This window comes from Leptodactylus fuscus, chromosome 7 (assembly GCF_031893055.1).
Source record: "Leptodactylus fuscus isolate aLepFus1 chromosome 7, aLepFus1.hap2, whole genome shotgun sequence".
Lineage (NCBI taxonomy): Eukaryota > Metazoa > Chordata > Amphibia > Anura > Leptodactylidae > Leptodactylus > Leptodactylus fuscus.
The window spans coordinates 136,776,726-136,799,700 of NC_134271.1; the positions used below are offsets into that span (position 1 = coordinate 136,776,726).

Genomic DNA, 22,975 nt, shown 5'->3' on the forward strand with positions numbered 1-22,975 from the left:
ATAATAGTAATGTAGAGTTATTTTATCACTGGTCACCCAGATGTGATGTCAATTCTCTGCTGACTTCACCACTTTCTCACCCTCACAGATCAAAGCCTATGTGGCCTGTCGGATGATGCGTGCTGCCTTCATGCACGCCGTTAATCTGGAGCACAAGAGAGCCATCCAGGTCGTAGAGGAAGTAATGCATGCTTCACTCAATGCACAGGACGATACGGCTCATAGACTTTGCGCCAAGTGGCTTATAGACCACCCTGTACTTTCGAAGCAGACACGCCATACGCCCAACAAGTAAACCAGGTGCTGGGGATGAACGAGCGATGATGGCTGGCTTTCTGGTCACTTTCCCAGTGGACTAGTAGCCCACACCTGTTAGGTGATACAGCAAGTACCTGTTTGGTGTTGATCAGATGTGTCCTGCCTGTGGATCTCCACATGTTGTAGGTCTATAACCCCCGTCAGCAGGGCATGATAGTAGTTCTAGTTCTGCAACATCTGGAAATCCACAGCCTAGACTGTAAATATTCACTATAGAACAAGCGTCTACCTCACTCCTTAACCATAGATGCCCGACTTTTATACTGATGTTTTCTATAACGTGGATTACGGCTTATGCGTGCACAGCCAGGATAGGTTTACCACTTACCGTGTGTTTATAAGTCGGCCAGCCAAACATGAAATGGGGCCATATTCACTTCATTTACTGACATTTTACTAACAAATGCCAAACGGCTATCCTTCACAGCAGAAGAGAGTGGTTGGGTGGTGTGTGACATTGGAACGGAACCCCTATTGTGGGGCGTGGAAAGCACAGAAGCTCTTTACTTCTAAAAGGGAATGTTGTTTATTATTCTGATGGCCGTACCCCGTAGTAGATGTTCTTAGGTATAGGACTAATGTATGTTATGCACATGCACATTATTTCAAGGGAACCTGACCCATTCAAAATGCAGTGTAGACTGCCAGCGGCATGTTATATAGCAGGTATAGATCCTGTAGAACTTTTCATTCATTGATCTTATCCCAGTGGGCGGAGCTACATCTCTGAATACACTTGTAGAGAGAGAGAGCTGCAGGCACTAGGACCGCCCGCTGGAAGTGACACGTTATTCTGAATGTTTCCTTCCAAAATGACTGATGTAACAGAGTCAACCCGAACTTCTGCAGTGTGATTAAGAATGAAAAGCCATTGGCAAAACATTTTTCAATGACTTTTCATTGGTTTTTGTTGTCTTCTATGTTCTTAGATCTGTATATAGCACTTGGATCTGCATTTTCTGGGAAGGGTTCCCTTAAAGGGGTTGCTCAGGGAGTATTCGCTTATCTAGTCTGATGGGCTGCTTTTGATGGGGTTCTGGTGACATAATGACTCCCAGGTCATGAGATTGGAGGCAACATTCAGCTCTTCTGGTCTCCACTCACTCCTCTCCGGATAATACAGGCACCCTTGGGTCAAAAGCAGTCCGCCGGAGCAGGTAAGTGATTAAATACCCCCCCTTTTAAATGGTGGAGGTTTCGTTGTTTACCTGCATCACATCCATTGTGGCAGTTTCCTTGCCAGTGGATGTCTTCTATGTAAACTTACAATGCAGCCGTTGCAGTCCCCAAGATTACTACCAGGGATGGAACGGAGACACATGTCTGATCCTACGTCAGTGCTACAAATGAATGGAGGCTACCGACATTAAAAATAATTCAGGTAATACAATAAAACAAATCCCCCCCCCCTTTAAATTCCCCATGGCTCCAGTGCCCACAGTCGTGTTGTTCCCCTCCAGTGGACGGCATGCTGTACATACATATGTGAGCCATGTACACAGAGGCCGGCCTAGGGCCATGAGGTCGGCAGCGGTGGGATATTTTATAGACACGTATTAATTTATCCTGGAAAACCACTCTTATCATTTAAAACGCTTTCTTATAGGAATGTTAAAATTCTGCTCACGATGTCCTTTATAGTTCCTGATGTCTGTTTGCAGCGCTGCCTAGACATTTCAGTATTCATGTAGTGATATGTTGCTGTCGGCGCTATTACAAGGTTGATAGTCAGATGAAACAAGCGCTGTCTCTGGACTAACCACAGTCCAGCCGCAGGAACCTACACGATTGCACCACCACCCAGGATTCCTGCTGGATGCAATATATATTGCATATTCTTCTTCATTGTCTCTTTACAATGCTATGAAAATAGAAGAAAAAGGGAAAGTCAACCATTACTGAGCAATTCCATCTCACTAGAAGCCCGGACGTTGTTCTCTGCTGTCACGTTGTTCAAGCACCACAAGATGTAGAAAATACACGCAAAAGTAACTGTGGCCGCCGTATCCTCCTCCCTGTTTTATATTATACATGTATAGAATTATATTACATGTATCTTAGAAGACGGATTAGATACACTACAGCATTAGATCACCCGGGTAGATTTGCTCATCCAGGTTCCTAGTGACCGCTTGACTGCAGAGGACGACAATTGCTCTTTGGGGCTTGTACTGTAGATGGGGCACACGATGCTTCTGGTAGTTAAAGGGAAATTTTTGTAGCCCCGTTCATCAAAGTGTCCCCCAGTCATTTATGAAGGATGTCTGTGTGGGTTTGCAGTTTGTTTTCTTAGTGTACTGGAACGCTTAAGCTTGGGTAACATCTGTGTCGATGGATCTGTTTTTGACAAATCTTTGCGTGAGGGGTAACTACACCAAAAAACAGGCAGAGTCCTCTCATCAGGAAGCTAGAGCCCAGCCCTGTGTATGGGGTCTGGTTTCGGGAAACTTCAAATACACTATTGAATGTACTGCGCATGCGCGTGACTTCAGGTCACTGTATTTCTGGGCGCACCTTGACATCACGCGCATGCGCAGCACGTCCATTGAAGTAATTTTCTTGTATTTAAACAGAATGGAAAAAACGGACAACACGACGCAGAGGTGAACATGGCTTTCGTAACTTTATGTAATAATCATGTGACTGATTATATCTGTACGATCCCGACGCCCTCTGACCAGGTTTCTATGGGAGAATCTTCCTATCTATGCAATATCTGTCATTGCCGCGTCGCCTCGCTGTCTGTAATGAGAATCTGATTTGCACTGTGATCTTTGCACTTTATGATTGTGTCTTTTGTACAATTGCGTGTGAGTTTTCCTGTCGGGTCTTACTTGTTAGGAGGCTTTTGCCTGACACATGAATAAAATTAAAAGTTTCTCAGAATTGTCTTGTGTGTTGGGTGTTTTTTTTTTTTTTGTTTTTTTTTCTGCATTATCCATGTTTCCATTTAAAAAATGTCCTGTCTCAGCAAAATCGAGCCATCAGATGTAAAAATGTCTTCCTTTTTTTCATCCTTGTCTTATGAAACCACAAGTTTGCCTTGTCCTAAAAGCTATAATGGGTGGTGTTATTAAGGGGTTAACCAAGATGAAGCAATTGACTTGATGGTTACAGAATATTCTAGTAAGCCGCAACAAACCTTATAGTTACAGAGGCAACTAGCTTGGTGGTCACATAGTCCCTCCTGAGGGCACAGCTTACAGTCAGGGCCATATGTACGAGAAGGATATAGGGGAACCTAGGGTCTAATTTCTACTTATTGATATGTGTGCAGTACAGCCATAGTGTCTGATGTATGAACGTAATGCGGGCTCAGACTGGCCCCACCAGTGGGCCTCATCTCTCCCTGTCATCATAGTAGACTCATTGTACATCATATAGCATATTATTATAGATGGGCGTCAGTATTACTAGGTAGGCTATTTACTAGGCCAGTACTACTGGGTAGGCTATTTACTAGGCCAGTAATACTGGGTAGGCTATTTCCTAGGCCAGTGCTACTGGGTAGGCTATTCACTAGGCCAGTAATACTGGGTAGGCTATTTACTAGGCCAGTAATACTGGGTAGGCTATTTACTAGGCCAGTAATACTGGGTAGGCTATTTTAAGAATCCACCTAATTTATTATACAGATGCACCGTTGGACCAACCAGTCTCCTTCCTTTCTCCCTGGGCCCCATCTTTTCACATTGCAGGGGCCCCAATCAACAATTATTTTGCGGCATCCTGAGCCCTTCTTGTGCGGCCACCTATCCCTGGCTCATACATAGGTCCAGGCATCCGACCGCTGATGGGTCCCCAAGAATCAGAGGCAAGGGCTAGCCTGTAACCTACTACCGAATAATGCATTTATATTGGTGACCTATTTTATAATATCAGGTAATATTTGCATGTCGTTGTATAGTGGCCCCAGGATGAATGTCCCACGCGGGCCCCTAGGCACCTCAGTCAGATACTTAGTGTCCTACTGATGTTGTCTGCGTTCCGTCCAGCACAGGATGTTCTCGGTGGGCTTGTTTTTTTTTTTTGTGCATTTTTGCAGAGCTATTTGTCAGTACACGCCACATGTTTGGACAGGTTTAATGTACAGCCAGGTTAACACGCGAGACCCTGACAGGGAGTTGTCAGTCTGGCAGCCCGCAGCACAGGGATGGCGTGGAGATTTTTGCTGGTACATTCGGCCTGTGTAGCTTTATTGGTTATTTTACCTTTCGGGTCCTTTAGACCGATTTCTGAAGAAGTCGTAGCTGGATCGTCCAATGGCGTCTCCTCTGCAGAAACCAATGCTTACACGGTATTGCAGCCTCGCGGTCGGAAACTAGACACGGTGGCGAAGATCGGTTCGGAGGAGTTCAAGCTCGCAGCGGTAAGAATGTTACGTCTTCATGCTATGTATGAAGTATAATGGACATATAGTATAGAGGAAGGCATGGACGTAGCGGTCGTATTATATAGTGTCTGGATGGAAGTCACAACCCTATTGTCCACGTAACCTAAACCGTGACCACCCATGAACGGCTGGGAGATGTGGTCACCAGGCTTACTGACCACATTTACTGTCTGTAGTCACCCAACATTTCACCATTGCTTTTCTTATTTTGTATATTTTAGCTACATGGTCATTCTAGTATCCGTATATAGAGTCTGAGGTTTTACATAGGACTGCAGGAAATCCTACCACCTTCTCCTTAGACAATTAGAAAACTACAAAGCAGCAGACTCAGCTCTGCTACATCCCTAAGTTAAAGTATAAGATGGCGTCAGGATTGTGTAACTTGAAGGCACAGAATATTCTGTACAGGCTGTGACTATGACATAAGAATGTGCTGTAAGAAAGAATATGGCTGGAAGGAAGACGTACCATATACCGCCTGCCCCTATAATTATCACTATACTGAGAGCGTATACTTGCATTCTGTATGTACGGATTCCCACCCATATATCTCCATATAATATGTGTACTGCAGGCCTGCAACCCCAATGCACTAAGCATATACAGTACTTAATGAATGGCATACGCTTATACATTCACATATACATTTATACTCCTCCAAAGGTGTATTCCCTCCTCCAGGATCATATTTATACTCGTAGGGTAAGTGAACTGAAGAGTTTTACTCGATACGTTGCTTTATCTGCCGTGCTCCATTTGTCAGATACAGCTACATATGCCTCTTATGTTTATGGTTAGTTGACCACCTCTGCCATATAGCTGTAGTGGTCGGGCTGATGTCAGTACCCGTTCCTGTCCACCTCTATTCTCTTCACGGTGATTGATGGCTAATGGAGCCAAGTGATAAGGCCCAGATCAGCACTTGATCTGCACCTCTGGTATCGATGTACATAAATCCAGAGATAACATTGTGCACACGTGACCGATCCCTTCAATCCTTTGTGTGTATGGGAGATTTACCAGGAGCACTGGTGGAACCAAGATGCAATGTGCGTACTGTACCATCCATCTGTAGGATATGTGTTATATAGACAATAGACACAGGCATTCTTAGGCTAGGTTCATGCTACTGTTGTATAATGTCTGTTGTTCTTATCCATCACAGAATCACACCTCCTTCGAGTCTGTCTGCATTTGTGTGATTCTTCTCCCAGTCCATTTTTACTTACAAGTAAACAAACATGACGGAAGACCGCATCCATCATGTTTTTATACCTTATTAGCAATATCCGTGACTTCGACCGTGGCCCCGTTCCCCCTGTGCACGAGAGACCTGCAGCGTAGCCCTCACGACCCCGGCTTCCAACCCCCCCAACCTCCCCCTGGACCTCCAGCAGCACCACCAAATGCAATCCCCCATTCCCAAACACACTGCCCCCCCCCCCCGGACCTCCAGCAGCACCACCACCAAAATTGACTCCATAACCCCCCCCCCCCCCAGACCTCTACCACCGGACCCTGGCCTCCACCACCCAGCAGGGGACTCGCATGCACCTACTGTCCCGACTACTGTGCTCTGGGTTCCTCCTCCTCTTTACACCCCCGGGGACGCCGCGTGCTGGGCTTCACTGATGCCAGCACGTTCGGGACTGCGCATAAGCGCTGACATGTTCTTGCTTTAGCTCGGCGGCTGGCTTGAGCTGCTATAGCTCCGCCCTCTGTATCGGCCGCCCCAATAAGAGAACAGCGGGAAGGCTGTGTGGCCGGCTTGAGTCTGCCCAGCTCCGTCCCCTCCATCGCTTGCTCCAATCAGATCAGTGCGTTGACGTCATCCCAGGTCCTTCAGCCTCCGCCAACTGTGATTTCGGTGCTAACAGTTGGACAAACCGGCAACCTACGGGGATGGTAAGGTGCCTATATTTCCTTCCGGGCGCCATTCTAGGTATGTGCCAAATCTGACTGTAATCCGTTCGGCCATATCACCGTGATTGAGGAACAAATATCCACACTAGTCTATAGGAACGGCTATAGAGGAAGGGGGCTCCACCTGTCTCCATTAGTCTGCCACAGTTAATGTCCGTTGCTGTCATCCAATGACTGATGACAGCAACGGACATTGATAATTGTTGTGTGAACTTAGCCTTAGATCTCCTACTGTTTTCACCCACCAGGACTATCTGATCCAGTTTGGCTACCTCCCCGATGAGAACCTCACAGATTATATTGTGCCTGACACTCCACTTATCCCAGAGGATCAGCTTCCGGAAGAGTTCATCAGTGGACTGGAATGGTTCCAGAGACAGAATGGGTTAAAAGTCACTGGTAAGCATGAAAAATGATAGTAAAACCTTATTTAGTTGAGCACCCAAAATTTCAGTGAAGGGATTTTCTGGGCTAAAAATACTGATGCCTTGACCATCGATGTCAGGTTGGTGCTCAGCCGATACCTGGTACCCCCACCAGTCAGCTGTTCTCAGCAGCAGATACAGAGAGAATAGAGCAGGAAGCAGACAGCTCTGTTCTCTGTGTAGTGGTCGGAACAGGGTACTGCAGATCAGCTACTAAAGAGATCAGCGCTGTCTGCTTTCTGCTCCGTTCTCTGTGTATCTGCTGCTGGGAACATCTGATTGGTGGGGGTAACGGGTGTGGGTCTGCCACTGATCTGATATTAACAACATATTATTTGGACAAGTCATCAGTATTTTTAGCCCAGAAAAACCCTTTAAGGTTGGTCTTGTAAAGAGGTGGTCCTCTGGAGAAGCTTTAATGTCTTGTGTATGATGTTACTTGAGTCATTGCCTCCAGAACTAAGAACACTGTCTCTCTAGCGCCACCTATAGACAACTACCCTATAAGTCAAAGTTCAACCCATAAAAACCCCTTGAAATATGGCTAAGAGTATCAGTCAAAAAAGGGACTACCATCCGTGTCTGCTCTTATGGATTGGACCAACCATTCCCAATCTGATTGGGAAGATGACCACGTGCCTTCATGCAATATTATCTTCGTCTTTAAGACAGTTGCCCCAAGGAACTTTTTTTCCGGCAGAGCTACCTTAGATACTAGAGGGACAGCTTTCTTCCTTTGAAAGGAGAACTAATTTGCATATTTTCCCATGTAGCACTGCTTCAGTCTGTAGACGGGATCTCCTCAATAAATACCAGAACCCCCTGAATTCTAATCATGGAAGAAACTGGTTCACACAATGGGATTTAATCAGACAAATATACATGATTGGAACTTTAAAACCAAGGCCCCACACTGTGGAAATGCAGCTTTTTTTGTTGCAGATTTTGCTGCATTTTTTTGAGCCACCCCTTCCCCCCCCGCTCCTTTCTATATTATCTTACCTGTCATTTACAAGAAGCATACCTATACAGCTATAGGACTATGACAGTTATAATCCATTTACAGTGTTGGCCAAAAGTATTGGCACCCCTGCAATTCTGTCAGATAATACTGATTTTCTTCCAGAAAATGATTGCAATCACAAATTCTTTGGTATTATCTTCATTTAATTTGTCTTCAATGGAAAACCACAAAAAGAATTGTCAAAAAGCCAACTTGGATATAATTCCACAGCAAACATAAAAAAGGGGGTGGACAAAAGTATTGGCACTGTTTGAAAAATCATGTGATGCTTCTCTAATTTGTGTAATTAACAGCACCTGTTACTTACCTGAGGCACCTAACAGGTGGTGGCAATAACTAAATCACACTTGCAGCCAGTTGAAATGGATTAAAGTTGACTCAACCTCTGTCCTGTGTCCTTGTGTGTACCACATTGAGCATGGAGAAAAGAAAGAAGACCAAAGAACTGTCTGAGGACTTGAGAAGCAAAATTGTGAGGAAGCATGAACAATCTCAAGGCTACAAGTCCATCTCCAAAGACCTTAATGTTCCTGTGTCTACCGTGCGCAGTGTCATCAAGAAGTGTAAAGCCCATGGCACTGTGGCTAACCTCCCTAGATGTGGACGGAAAAGAAAAATTGACAAGAGATTTCAACGCAAGATTGTGCGGATGGTGGATAAAGAACCTCGACTAACATCCAAACAAGTTCAAGCTGCCCTGCAGTCCGAGGATACAACAGTGTCACCCCGCACTATCTGTCAGCGTCTGAATGAGAAGGGACTGTATGGTAGGAGACCCAGGAAGACCCCACTTCTTACCCAGAGACATAAAAAAGCCAGGCTGGAGTTTGCCAAAACTTACCTGAGAAAGCCAAAAGCGTTTTGGAAGAATGTTCTCTGGTCAGATGAGACAAAAGTAGGAAAAGGCCTCAACATAGAGTTTACAGGAAAAAAAAGAGGCCTTCAAAGAAAAGAACACGGTCCCTACAGTCAGACATGGCGGAGGTTCCCTGATGTTTTGGGGTTGCTTTGCTGCCTCTGGCACTGGACTGCTTGACCGTGTGCATGGCATTATGAAGGCTGAAGACGACCAACACATTGTGCAGCATAATGTAGGGCCCAGTGTGAGAAAGCTGGGTCTCCCTCAGAGGTCAGGGGTCTTCCAGCAGGACAATGACCCAAAACACACTTCAGGTCAGCACTAGAAAATGGTGGTGAGAGAAAGCCCTGGAGACTTGTAAAGTGGCAGCAATGAGTCCAGCCCTGAATCCCATAGAACACCTGTGGGGGAGGAGAGATCTCTTGGTGGCAGTTTGGAGAAGGCCCCCTTCACATCTCAGGGGGGACCTGGAGCAGTTTGCCAAAGAAGAATGGTCTAAGATTCCAGCAGAGCCTTGTAAGAAACTCATTGCTGGTTACCGGAAGCGGTTGTGCGCAGTTATTGTGTCTAAAGGTTGTGCTACCAAGTATTAGGCTGAGGGCGCCAATACTTCTGTCCGGCCCATTTTTGGAGTTTTGTGTAAAATGATCAATGATTTGACTTTTTTCATTCTCTTTTGTGTTTTTTCATTGCAAGCAAAATAAATGAAGATATTACCAAAGAGTTTGTGCTTGTAATCATTTTCTGGAAGAAACCGAGTATTATCTGACAGAACTGCAGGGGGGCCAATACTTTTGGCCCACACTGTATGTAAACCAAATATGTACTTGGCAATATCAGAGGTTTGATACAAAGTTGTATTGATATCAGAGTAGAACAGTGCCCCTCTTGTCAATAGGTGGTGTTAAGTACTGCAACAGAAATTTGTTTCCAACAACTCCTCCAAACACCACTGTAGAGACAAATACACTGACCTCCTTTCCTTTGCTTTCTCCAGGTAGGTTGGACGATGAAACCAGCGATGCGATGAAGCTGCCTCGTTGCGGCAAACACGAGCAGCGCATGTCGTACAAAGTGGGCTCCAAGTGGAAAAAAGATACTCTAACCTACAAAATCATCAACACGACTGCTCTGCTACCGGATAAGCTGGTCAGGGAAGAGTTAACTAGAGCCCTGAAGGTATGGCCTGGCACTGATGGGACCTTAGGGCTATGTCTATGGACCATATTTGGAGTGAGGGTTATATAGTCAGAATCAGAGGCGTAAATTGAAGCTCCAGGATCCCGACGCAAAATCTATGATGGGATCCTTAAGTGTCTTGTGCCATTTAGAGTAGTGGTATGTTATGTGGCAGAGGGACCTTTGGAGCCCCTTCAGGATCTTGAGCCCAGTAGTCATTGCCACCACTGCACCCCTAATAGCGATGCCATGGTCAGAATCTTGGTACTATATCTTCATTAGACCTGAAACACACAGATTTCTGTGCCCATATCATGGCCACAAGTCCCAAGTGTAGTTATAATGGCCTGAGCTAACAATTCCCAATATAGTGGTGTTCCTTGATTTGGAAGAGAACACAGCTCTAAACTACTTCGGTTGGCCCTTCATTTTTGGGTCGATGGGGACCCCAGAGATGAGACTACAACAATCATGAAGTGATGCTAATCACTCAAAAGGATAGGAAAACCCCTTTAAGGTATTGCTCGACCAACCATCACCACAGCAGGACTCCCCTATGTAGTCGAAGTACCAGTGACGTTACTAAAGTCTTGTGGGTTACGGTGTAATCTTTTGTCCGGGGCCTCCTACCTCATCCCTACAGTGAATTCTTGATAGTGATGGTTAGCTAAGGAGTTTGGGGTAATCTATGGGTCTCCTTGGCTTATGGGCCAGATGGAAGCTGCAATCTCAATACTGATGCTGGTACTTATGGGCCCCCTAAGGCTCCTGGGCCCTGGTGGGACTGCACCTCCTCAAGTTACTTCCTTCAAAGTACTAATTAGAGGCACATTAGGAACACCAGATCCATCAACAAGTAATTAGCAATTTCTAGATGGCAAAAGGACTTTTTTGGGTGGCCATAAGGTCTACCAGGAGAAGTGGCATGTCCTACTCTAGGTGTGTCCTCGACTCTATTGATACCATTGCTTGTTTTTTAGGTCTGGGAGGATGTGTCTACTCTGAAATTTGTTGAAGTTGATATCAATAAGACAGCGGACATTGACATATTCTTTGTATCTGGACTGCACAATGATGGAGTGAGGAATGCCTTTGACGGACCTGGTCGTGTTCTAGGCCATGCCTTCATGCCACCCTTCAGCAAGTCTAAGAAAGACATTGATGGCGACTTACATCTTGATAATGATGAGAAGTGGTCGATTAATGACAAGAAAGGTGACTATCTATCCATAATAATAACCTGACTTTTTGGCATAGTGTCTATATGTCATTCCCATCTACATTATTCTTCTAGGTGTGAACATTCTCCAAGCGGCCGCCCATGAGCTTGGGCATGCTCTGGGACTAGATCACTCCACCATTCCTGAAGCTCTGATGGCCCCAACTTACAAGGGCTACAAGCCATCGTTCAAGCTTCACAAGGATGATATAGAAGCCATCCAAGCTCTGTATGGAAAGCCGATCGCGAAGACGAACACAAGTTCACCTACCCCTCCATTAGGAGTTGTCCCAAAGGCGGTGACACCCAGTGCAGGGAAGAAGAACGTTACTTCTAATGCCAAAGCTACAGAAGAAAAGAAAGACCCCAAGAAACAGACCATAGTCAAGTTATGTAGTGAAGATCCTATCGACACTTTTGTATCTACTAAAGATGGTTCCATTTATGTATTCAAAGGTATGTCTGGTCAAATATTTTCATTTTTGGTCACTCCTCGACAACGTGTAGTGGCCATGAATGGTACTGCAGCTTTCCTACTCCCAGAACGGTCTACTTATTTTTTCAGTTATTTTGTTGCTCCTTCATATCAGTACTTCACACAGGACAATAATGGATATATTTAACATGACTCTTTATAATTTATAGGTGAATATTTCTGGGATCTTAGCCATGGAAAACTCCCAATGACCCAAAAGAAGAAATTCCCGCAACTGATTTCTAGCAAGTGGAAAGAGCTTCCGGCGTCAATTGATGCCGCTATTAGAATGCAAAACCCAACAGCGGATCAAGATGGGAAAATCTTCTTTTTCAAGGTATTTCGTCCAATGTTATACTCCATGGAGCTTGCGGAAGGAAGGTCCATATTATACTGTCGATAAAGTGTAAACCCTACTGAAAGGGAGTTAGGAGCTCTAGTTATGTGCTCCTTCAGTGTGGAGCATTAGAAGTCTCAGACACAACATACAAAGGGCCATTCAGATCAATGACACCAAGAGATTCCTAGGCTAAGTTCACACGACGGATTTTGGTCTGGAATTTGAGGTGGAATGCCGCCTAAGATTCTGGACCAAAAAACGGCTATCAGCGACTGGATGCCGGTGCAGTACATACAGTGCATCGGCATCCAGTCGCGGAATTCATCTCCGAATTAGGCCCAGATGAATGGGCCTAGTCCGGAGGGAGTGACGCGCTATGGAAGATAGGGCACGACGCCTATTTTTTGCGCGAGCGGAACAAACCCGCTCACAGAAAAATGAAATGCCTGGCTCCCGTTGAATTCAATGGGAGGAGGTATTTTAATCCGGAATTTGACACGGAATCCGCGCCAAATTCCAGACCAAAATACGCCGTGTGAACTTAGCTTTAAAGCCGTCCCAATGGGATGTTTTATGAAACCTGTCGCTGCAGTGAAAAAACTATTCACAGCTTGCTTTGTTGAACTACTACTTTATAGCGCACTATGGCTGCAGACCATTACTTTTATTGCAGACATGTTCCTAGATGTGTATTATTAAAGAGTTTTTTTTTTTGTTTTTTTTATACTTAAAGCCTATGGACATCTTTGCACTGATAACTATTTACTTCCTAAATGCAAAATGAAACAACTCCTGAGTAACTCCTTCACATAGCAGGCTGTGCTGCTTACATCTCACATAGGTCTGATAGAACACTGTTCTTGGATTTGTTGGCTCTCTGCTCTCCCCCTATCATTTCTCTGTCTTACGCTGGCCATAGGAATGAGATGGATCACGACTGAACCACTTCCAGAAACTGCGCTGTTTATACCTTTTGACAAGACCTGCTGTGGCAATGTAGTTGTCTACTGTATAAAGAGCTGAAACACATTTGGGATATCACCGTCTACATAGACTTCTGACATCAACACTCTGTAAAATGTCCTGTTTACCAATGTACAGATAAAAAGGGAACTCATCCTCTGAACCCGTGATGCAAGTTACCAGATAACATGTACAACCTTGATCCTGTAGTAGACAGTACAGAGGTGACCACTCCAGTCATGTCCATGTTTGTACAGCCAGCAAGTTATGACATCTGGAAAATCATTAACCATTCGATAAATAGATTTACTGTATATTCAATGTATTCTTTACGTTATACGTGAATCTGACCCTATTTGTATGCCTTAATGTACCATGATGAAACCTGAGAAGAGTCACAGTTAGTGTTGAGCGAGTAGTATTCGATCGAATACCTCGCCGGCATAGGAATACTGGGGTCCTGGAATCGAATCTGACCAAGGGCAACATCTACAAGGAGTTTGTATGTTCTCCCCCTGTTTGCCTGGGTTTCCTCCCACATACCTATTATATACTAATAAGTTGTAAAATAGACCCTTGTGGGTGTTGGGCACGGGTATGGCACCCACTAACTCTCCTACTCCACAATGATGCCTACGCCTGAGTCCTTTGGTGAGACAGTCACATGACAAATGTAGGTCCATTGTTTGCCATATTACAGCAAAGACAGAATCGGCGTCACACTGAGCTAGTGAATCCCCCGCTGGGCCCCTGACCAAAGATAGGCCCCCAAACCTCCACAAGCAGTTCATGGTACAGAACAATCACTGTACAAGAGTACAAGCCCTTGGGTTACCGTATCCAGTGACATATTGGGGTGCATAGGGCCCACCATTGGAGGGGGATTCACCTGCTCTTCTGTGGTGTCACATCCTATGAGGACGTTTTAATCCACTTAGGCTTAGACGTCTATTTCATTATTTTATTTTATTTTTTTTCACAGGGAGATCAGTACTGGAAATATGATAACGACAAAATGGAGCCCGGATATCCAAAACCAATAAATGAAGGATTTCCGGGTGTTCCGAACAGTGTCGATGCTGCATTTACCCAGCCTGCAATTGTAGCAAAGGGAAACCGAGTTATTCGGGAGGAGAGGATATTCTTTATTAAAGGTAAAGTGACCTCTGCTTATATGGTAGAACAAGAAAACTGTAGGTTCTTGTACAATACTTGGAATATTAGACCTATATGTGTCTTCAGATCAGTGGCACTCTACTATAAGTGGCTATCAACCCTGGGGAAGCCTTACATTGGCTTGGGATTGGGGTTGACCTTCTCAAAGAGCTGGTCTTTTGGAGAGGTATCATTATTCTGAAGGGTAAAAGTTAGGTAGGAACCAGGAGCTCCAAGTTATATGATATAGAGTAGCCTACTATGCTATTCAATAACTCAAAAAATAAAAAAAGAAGAAGAATTTTCGGCCAAAAAGACAGACATTGGGTGAAAATATATATTTGTGTTATACCATGAAGTTAGAGTCATATTTATAGAGAAGATGGGCTTCAAAGAGCACCTTTTCCTCTGGAGGACCCAGCATTACATGGACAGTCCATCGCATCCAACAAGTAGTGTGTAATACTTCATTTATCCTGCGGTGGTGCTGTAGAATAAATAAACACCTCTGCCGAGTTTCCCGTTCAGATTTCAGCTGATCCATGGATTTAAGAGCAGGGCACTCCATGCTTACCTTGTAGTTGGAGACCCTCCTAATAAACAAGGATTCCCTAAACTGCACAACTCATGTAGGAAGGTAGAAGAAGACGGGGGCAACATTGGGCTCATGCATACAGCTAGATAAATACCGGTAATCCACTGCAGGGATGTAGCTACAGGAAGTGCAGCGGTACTGGGTCCGTGACCCTGAAGGTGACCCAATGTTCCCTCTACTATATAAAATATACCACTATTCTAAATGGTACAGACCCCATTACAGATTTTGCATTGGGGCCCAGGATCTTTAAGTTACGCCTCTGATCCACTATATTTCTTTTTATATTATTTTACAAAAAACGGTTATTTTTCTATAGGATTTAACCCAAGGACATGTGGTTATAATTTGCTTCTTTGGTTTGGTTCTTTGACAGTCATTTACAACATGTTCACAATAACCAGGGCTGATCTTGGCTGTGATCTCAGTCAATGGATAGAGAGAGCTGTCTGATCGGTGGCGGGGCCGACCACTGGAAAACCAGTGATCAGAAGAACAAGGTCCTGTTCCCTAGTCTGAATAGAATGGCAGGTTGAGCATGCATGGCGTTGCTTCATTCTTTCTCTATAGGACTGAGTGCTGTACTGGGCAATCTCGGACTTGAACGACCGGCCACTCCATTTATATATTGGTACAAGGTATTGCCGTTCTTGTGAATTATTGGAGAATCCAGCAGTCGGAACTACTCAAATCTAGTAGAGATGATAGGGAATATTGTATATACTCGAGTATAAGCCGACCCGAATATGAGCCGAGGCCCCTAATTTTACCACAAAAAACTGGGAAAACTTATTGACTCGAGTATAAGCCGAGGGGGGGAAATGCAGCAGCTACTGGAAAATTTCAAAAATTAAAATGGTCGGAGTTTTTGGGTGCAGTAGTTGCTGGGGAAGGAGAGGGGGTGTTTTGGTTGTCTGTCTGCCCCTTCCCTGAGCTTGAGGACTTAGTTTTTTTTTTTCCCCACAAAAACTGTGCTGAAAAATTCGGCTTATACTTGAGTATATACTGTAACTCTAAAATAACTGGAATACCCTTTTAATTTGTTGGGCTCTTTGCAAATCCGAGGCACTTCTGAGTAGCTCAGTATGGAACTCAGAGGGTTGGGATCAAAATATCCGTAAACCATTCGCTGTCGTAATATTCACTTTTCAATCTTTTGAAGGGAAGAAATTCTATCTGTATGATCCGGTGGCCGGAAACAGTTCAAGTCCGCAGATGCTACAAGAAGACTGGGTGGGGGTGAAGCTCCCCATCACTGCAGCCCTCAGCCTGAAGAATGAGATGTATCTTATCGGCAAAAAGAAGTTCCAGAAGATTCTTCTACTCACGTACTCACAGAACCGGGTGTACGGCAACATTCACCAGGCTAAAAACTTAGGTCAGCTGATTGCCTGCGATACTACTAAATAACAAACCTACATGTGATGTAATGTCCATAAATCTACTAATATACCTATAGTGGCTAATCTGTGTAATATATTCTCTATCCCGGCTATATCCGTAAGTACAGTGGATATTTCTCGAAAGCGAAACGAAAAATGTAATCATTCTTGAAGAACGTTGCCTGAGGTCTGAGCTAAATGTATATCTATAAGCTGCATACTATACCTGACTGCCCCTAACAGTGAAAAGAATGGCAGCCATGTTTGCCCCAAGTGGACTGAAGGTAGACATCCCTACATTAGCCACAGAAGTCCTGGTCTGTTAAAGGGGTTGCCCATGAGTTGATGTCGATGGCCCATCCTTTGGATAGCTCATTAATATCACATCCATCGGGTCCAACCAGGGCCAACTTTAGATTTTGGGGGTCCTTAGGTGACAGAGTCCAGTGAGCCACCGGTCAGTTATGGTACGAGGCACAATCCATTACATCCAGCGAGTGCTGTGAAACGTACAGAACATCATATCTGCTCTTTCTGCTCTGACTTTTTCTTTCCTTTAAAACAATATCAAGTAGGGTTGAGCCGATCTTGAGATTAAGGATCGTTTTTAAAATCCAATTTTTGATAATTTTCCAGCCGATCCCGATCGTGAAATTTGCTCGATCGCTGATCGGGCTCCAATCTTTCCTGATCGCTCAACCCTATTGGCCAGTAGCCAAGCATTGTGGGAACTAACATCAGACCCTCGATCCCGCTGGAAAAGATCGGACTCAGAATTCCGATCGTGATTGTGATATTTGCTTGATCCTTGCTTCCGATCCCGATCGCTCAACCCTAATAACAAACAAAACAGAAGAAACGCAGGTGGTTTTGTTCCAGATTTTGCTGCAGTTCTTTAAGCCAAAGTCAAGAATGGCTACAAAAGGATTGGTAAATATATAGGAATGACTTATACTTCTACCTTCTGATCAATCCACTCCTGGCTTTGGCTGAAAAAAAATCGCAGCAAAATCTGCAACAAAAATGCGTTTCGGCAAGGTGGGGCCTCAACCTAAGGCTTTGTTCACATCTGCATCATGGCTTCTATTATAAATATAAGTCATCGCATAGTATTAACTTTGTCTCATAGCAAACACAACAATTGTCTAATCCGTGTTATAAAAACCGAGACAAAACACCCCATATTGTGCAGTGAGGAGGTTTGGGGCTCATAGGAATATTAATCGGTGGGTGCGCTGATCTGTCACTTAAAGTCATGGTCCATCATTGTACTCATTTTTTTTTTAGACTTCTTCTGTGAACCTAAAATAAAACATTTTACAAAAAAAATTCTCAATTTTCTGCTGTTTTCTCTCTAAGGGTAAGTTCACACGGGGTTTTTTTGGTCAGGATTTTGAGACCGTATTCGCCTCAAAATCCTGACCAAAAAGACGGCTCCCATGGAAATCAATGAGAGCTGGTCAGGTGTTATTCCCGGAAAAAGAAGCGAGGTGCTCATTCTTCAGGCCACTAGGGAACATTATTAGGTTCTAGGGGACACAGGGGGCACTATTACTTGTCTAGGGGCTACTGGATAACAACATCTTCTAGAAAAAGGAACCCATTGAAGTCAATGGGAGGCGTTTTTTTCAGCGCTGAAATTCCACACCAAATTCCTCACCATTTTCCTCTGTGTTAATGCACCCTTAATATGCCCCACACAGTTTAATGTCCCCCTTCTGTACAGGCTGTTTGCCCCATCACTGCTCCCACACAATATAATGGCCCCATCACTGTTCCCCATACAGTGGCGTCTTCACTGGTGCCCCATAATGTATGGGGGGACCATAAAAAATTTGGCCCAGACAACCCCTTAAAAGAGGTTGTCTATAAACTGGAGTGATCACTGTAGCATACTCACCGGTCCACAGCACCCCGTTTCGTTGTTCCCCGCCTGTGTCTGCCCGGTTTTATGGCGGCGCCTCCTTTCTGGAAATCCTGTACCTTATTAGTCTCAGTGGTCGCATGAGGTGCAGGACTCCCAGCAAGAAGGCGCCAGCACGAGACTGAATGGACACTGGCGGCGGACAACAGAGCGCTGGAGACACATCAGTTGCTCCAATTCCTGGACAACCACTTTAAAGGATTTTTCCATTTTTCTAATATTGATGGCCTGTCCTTAGGATAGGTTTTCAATTTTACATCCGCGATGATACAACAGCCAGGACCTCTGCAGATAAGATTTTCCAGGATGCTGCAGCTACAGGTAATGGTAACATTTCTAGGAGCCGCGCTGCTCACTTGCCATACAGGGTGTAGCAGTAGGTTTAAGTGGTGCACATGGTATAGTGGGTGAGCAGCATGGCTCCCGACATATTACCTATAGCCGTTGTGTCTCGGTACCGCTGATCTGCAGGGTCCTGGCAGTGGGCCCCTAGAAACAATTCCACTGGTGGGCCCTAGACACCCCAGTCCGAAACTGTGTATGTATATATGTGAGTGTATATATATAGTATATATGGTATACATGGTATATGAATGTATATAAATGTGTATATGCTAATTATATATATATATGTGTGTGAGTGAGTATATATGAATGTATATGTATGAGTGTGTAGGTAACTGTTGCAGTTTTTGGAAATCGCAGCACTTATACCTACGGAAACACCTACAGTGTCCCTATAGGTATAATGGAAGCAGAAAGTCCTCGGAGGAAACCTCTGTGGAGTTTCTGCAAAAAGCGCTGCAGGAAAAACTGATGTGTTGCCGCCGGGGTTTTCCTGCAGAGCTTTTTTGCTGTGGGACGCTGTGTTAGGTCTTATCCTTATAGTGGGATGTACAGTATATTCAGATGTTAAAGAGGAGCTTTCACCTCCTGGGGCACATGCGGTTTTATATACCGCTAGAAAGCCGACAGTGCGCTGATTTCACAGCAGCTTTCCTGTTCTGTGCCCCCGGTGAAGAGCTATCGGTCTCGGTACCGTAGCTCTTCACTGTCAGAAAGGCGTTTCTTACAGTCAGTCAGGAACGTCCTTCCTCACAGTAGCGTCTATTGCACTGTACTGTGAGATCGGGGAGGAACGCCCCCTCCCCTCCTGATAATGCTCGTCCATAGACGTGTACTGAGGGAGGTAGCGTTCCTCACCACTCAGCGTCATCACTAGGTGGTAAGCAAAGCCCCCTCACACAGTACAACGCAATAGACGCTACTGTGAGGAAGGGCGTTACTGATTGACTGTCAGAAATGTCCTTCTGACAGTGAAGAGCTACGGTACCGGCACCGATAGCTCTTCATCCGGGGTACAGAACGGGAAAGCTGCACTGAATTCAGCACACTGTCGGCTTTCTAGCGGTGTATTAAACCGCATGTGCCCCAAATGGTGAAAGGTCCTCTTTAAGGATTAGGCGCAACAGTGAGACGCAGTGTTTTTCATTGAGCTTTTGTCCCCATCCCCCGTTATCGTCCTGCCTGTGTCTGTTCAGTCTCATGGCCTTATTTCTGGAAATCCTGTATCTAATTGGTTTCAGTGGTCCCATGAGGTGCAGGACTCCCAGCATGGAGGCGCCGGCATGAGACTAAATGGACACTGGCGGCGGACAATGGAGCAATGGGGACAGGTGAAGGCGCTATTTATTTATTTATTTTTTATTTTACACCTCCCGCCAGGCAAATGGGTTGATCCAATTCCTGGACAAATCTTTAAAGGATTTATCCAACTTTATAATATTGATGGTCTGTCCTTAGGATAGGCCGTCAATATTACATCTGTGATGATACAACAGCCAGGACCTCTGCAGATCAGCTATTCCAGGACAGTGCGGCTATAGGTAATGGTAACATTTCTAGGAGCCGTGCTGTTCACTTTCCATACAGAGTGTAGCAATAGGTTTAGGTAGTATGTTGTTGCACATTGTATGGCAAGTGAGCAGCATAGCTCGCGACATGTTATTACCTTTAGCTGCCCTGTCTCGGTATCGCTGGTCTGCAGGGTCCTGGTGGTGGGCCCCTAGAAACAATTCCATTGGTGGGCCCTAGACACCCCAGTCCGACCCTGGATACTACAGCAGGAGTCACAGCCGCAGTTCTGCCCTCCCACCACTAGGTGTCACTAGGATTCTGTTCTCTGACTTCTGCTCTATGCCCCTGGGATATCATAGATGTTCTGAGGGGAGCAGAGCCATTTTGTGATTTGTGTGAAAGGGAGCTGTAAGTGCCAGGGCAGGCGGGGCGCCATATCTGTGGAGAATACATGGTTAGGTCACCTGTGGACACCATGACACTGCAGAATACTGATAGTTATACAGCAGAGAGGACAATGTGCAGGGAATGGTGGTCAGTAATGGTAGAGACAGGAGATTTAGTCCTGGAATTACCACATGAGGTAAACTTACCTCACACTATAGCGTCTTATCTGTAAAGTGGCACAGCCGAGAGCCTGGACAAGCTGCCCCATTACCCTCCGGGCAGAGATCTGCGCCCATCAGCGGTTTTAACCCCTTGGATGGACAATAAAAAAATGCAAAAAAAGTGTAAAAAAAAAGGAAAAGACTAAAAACCCCAAAATCCCCCTTTCCTATATCAAATGAATTATATATATTAAAAAAAACCACTAAAAATTAATGAAAACAAAGAATATTTGGTATTGCCGCGCCCGTAACCACCTGTACAATAAAACTAATATATTATTTAACCTACACAGTAAACGGTGAGAAAAAAATGCCAGCGATGAACCTATGAAATACCTCAATACTAGAGAAAATATTATTTGATACTCACAGAGAATGTAGAATCTTATCCAGTATGAAAAAATGTAATACCAAAGAAATATGTCTCCAAAAAACCTCCTAATTCAGGAAATAAATATCTTTATTGAACACGATTCTTGAGGAAAAAACAAATGACATAAAAATTAAAAACATTTAAAATAATTGCACCATGGTAGAGTGGAGGCCGCTGTAAACAACCACAGAATCAATAGTTAAGGCCATATGTAAAATGGAAACATCATAATTAACATGTATGCTTAAATAGACATGACAACCCATTCATGGAAAGATGAGTATTCTATTCTACTAATACTATAAATGTGAAAGTTTGTGGGTTTGGATGTTTGTTCCTCAATCACGCAAAAACGGCTGAACAGATTTGGATGACATTTAGTACATAGTTTGTAATCTCGATTAACACATAGGCTACTTTTTGTCCCGGTAAATGACATGGCTTCACAACTGTTATGAATTTATGTTCACATACTATATTACACTGTTCTTGCAGCAGCTTATCTCAGGTCCCAGGTCTGTTATCTCTCTATGTAAACACTCAGCTAACACTCAGTCCATTCTGTACATGAATTTGCATATTATCTGATCTGCTCCAGGCAGTGCTGACACACTGGATGGGAAAACACCTTTAATCAAAATTGGCAGTTTGCTACTTTTAAACATGCTGGGAAAAAGAAAATCTAATTTTCTAATTTCAAAATTGTAAAACAACGAGAGCTATTGTAACACTCAGGGCCAGGGCTGGTATCACGGGTAATATATCAGATGTGGCCGGCTTTCAGGGGGTCCCTGGGTCCCAAATGTGCACAAAATCTCCTTTTTTGATGTCCCCGACTACCCACCCCCACGTGATATCTGACAATGATAACAGACAACCAGGTCTCAGGGGTAGCCGTTGCTCTTTTACTAGCAGGACAAAGTAATACAAATGTACATATGGAGTAATTCTTCACATACAATACAGCGATCTTTGTAGGTAGTGTCCAGTTAGCAGGTGATGGAGCTTGGAGCAGGAATGCTTTGGCTAGTTTAATTAGTAGTTGCTTGGGTAGTTAAACTTTTATATACTTGTAAAGATGGCCTGTATCCAAGGGGTTAGTCCTCAACAAACTGGGTACACGTATGTAGGAGAGCAAATAGAATTGTCAGCAGCGGGAAACCCTCAAATTCTGCCAGACTAGCTATGGGCTTCTTAAATATAGATTTGTCCCAAAGACTTACTTGAATAGAGAGATACGTGTAGAAGTCCCAGATGTATGGATAAAACAGGTCCGTCAACTTTAGTGCTTGTAGGCTTGGAGCTTCAGAGGGAAACACTCTTTGAGGAGGATCTTGAGTACAGAGGAAAAGACATCTCTGCTTGGAGTGCCCTGAGACTTGGCTGCCATTTTCAGCTCCACATGTCTGTCTCTAGCTCCACACAAAAGACCCAGACAAAAGGTCCCCAACCCCCTCGAGGGGGCTGTAACTCCTCCTCCTCCAGGCCAGTCAAGGGAGTTTGATTGGTCCTGAAGGTCACCTGATCATACTGGACATTCCTGTACACTGGCAACTCAAATTACAATGGCAAGTATAGGCAGGTGTAGTTCACAAAAACATCCACAAGAGGGCGCATTAATAGATCCCCCTGTGTGCTGGCTCTGGTAAAATAGAAACACTGGTAAATATAGAGAAGGAATGTAGGGGGAGGAAACTCTTTACCTTATATGCAAATGTCCATACCATCTTGGTCTGCAAGGACTATTAAAGGGAATGGGACGAGCAGTACCGGGACATTACACTATGAAGGTAGCCAGAAGTCACAGAGTTCTCCTCAAGCGGAGCTGACGGAAATCATCAGCGCCAACAACACGCTTATTATATGGCTTCCAAGCGAGCTTCTGGGACGCCGGAACAATCACAGGCACAGTGCAAGGAATGAGTTCAGTGGCAGCCTCGAAAATATGGCTGCCGGCCGG

General features: G+C 44.6%; 2 protein-coding genes across 2 annotated transcripts in view; both read left to right on the forward strand.

Annotated features, from left to right (window-relative positions):
- Positions 1-3,195, forward strand: part of ZFYVE26 (zinc finger FYVE-type containing 26) — a 60,361-nt gene extending 57,166 nt beyond the window's left edge. The window contains exon 41 of the mRNA XM_075283124.1: positions 89-3,195. Within this exon, the coding sequence (XP_075139225.1) occupies positions 89-295 (207 nt within the window). The 3' untranslated portion in view covers positions 296-3,195. The remainder of the gene's footprint in view (positions 1-88) is intronic.
- Positions 2,893-16,281, forward strand: LOC142214558 (matrix metalloproteinase-18-like). The gene is made up of 9 exons (XM_075283501.1): positions 2,893-2,921; positions 4,546-4,687; positions 6,886-7,036; positions 9,943-10,124; positions 11,105-11,339; positions 11,419-11,799; positions 11,989-12,155; positions 14,104-14,275; positions 16,034-16,281. Exons 1-9 carry the CDS (start codon positions 2,893-2,895, stop codon positions 16,279-16,281), a joined length of 1,707 nt encoding a protein of 568 aa, XP_075139602.1.
- The last annotated feature ends 6,694 nt before the right edge of the window (positions 16,282-22,975 follow it).